Consider the following 903-nt stretch of genomic DNA (forward strand, 5'->3'; position numbering starts at 1 on the left):
TCTACAGCCATCCCACCGCTTCCCAATTAAATAGGAACAAAGGAAATGTGTTTGTCAGTTGTAATAGTGGGAGATCTTCCTTTCTTCTGGAAATGCTGAAAGCCCCGGGAGCTCCACACATCGTGCTTGGAAACAGCACAGCATTGTGTGGAAGCTCTCCCCCAACGCCAGGGGCATGCTATGTTCCAACTAGTGAAAAATCCCCATTTGGGGGTTAACATGCTGCGCTGCAGATCGGGAGGTCTGTAGTCCGGCAGTTCGAGACCCGAGTTGCCGCATGACGGAGTGAGCTCCCGTCTCTGGCCCCAGCTCCTACCAACCTAGCAGTTCGAAAGCAAGAAATTGCAAGTAGATAAATAGGTACCGCTGTGGTGGGAACAGCATTCTGTGCACCTCGGCGTTTAGTTATGCTGGCCACATGACCACGGAAACGTCTTCGGACAGCGCTGGCTCTTTGGCTTGGAAACGGAGATGAGCACGGCCCCCTAGAGTCGGATTCGACTGGCTTTCGAGCAAGGGAAACCTTTACCTTAACTTTACCTTGATGTGACCAGTCCCTCTGTATCCAGTATTCACCTCCAAGGCTTCTGCTGGACCCCGTAGAGCTCCAACTTTTGGAAATTATGAATGTGATAAAATAATAACCACCAGCCCCGCCTGTTCTTTCACATTTCTGTTCTGGTTCGTAGCACACATTCCAGGAGGGACAGAATTGGAACAGAGCCTGGAAAGATAACTGCATGAGAAGAAGATTTCCCCCCCTTACTCTTGTTTGCTTCCTTATGAGGGTTCTTGATGTAAGCGGAGAACTTGGCAAAGATGTCTGCGCCGACATGCAGGGAATCCTTGTATTTGGGGGCGAGCTGAGGGTACCTTAATAAAAGTCAGAGAGGTCATTTAGAT

General features: G+C 49.8%; 1 protein-coding gene across 1 annotated transcript in view; it reads right to left on the reverse strand.

Annotated features, from left to right (window-relative positions):
* Window positions 1-903, reverse strand: part of CLIC2 (chloride intracellular channel 2) — a 29,235-nt gene that overhangs the window by 3,229 nt on the left and 25,103 nt on the right. Inside the window, exon 4 of the mRNA XM_015426525.1 lies at window positions 767-873. Coding sequence (XP_015282011.1) covers window positions 767-873 — 107 coding nt within the window. The remainder of the gene's footprint in view (window positions 1-766; window positions 874-903) is intronic.

The sequence above is a fragment of the Gekko japonicus genome, unplaced genomic scaffold (genome assembly GCF_001447785.1).
Source record: "Gekko japonicus isolate JY-2015 unplaced genomic scaffold, Gekko_japonicus_V1.1 scaffold1313, whole genome shotgun sequence".
Lineage (NCBI taxonomy): Eukaryota > Metazoa > Chordata > Lepidosauria > Squamata > Gekkonidae > Gekko > Gekko japonicus.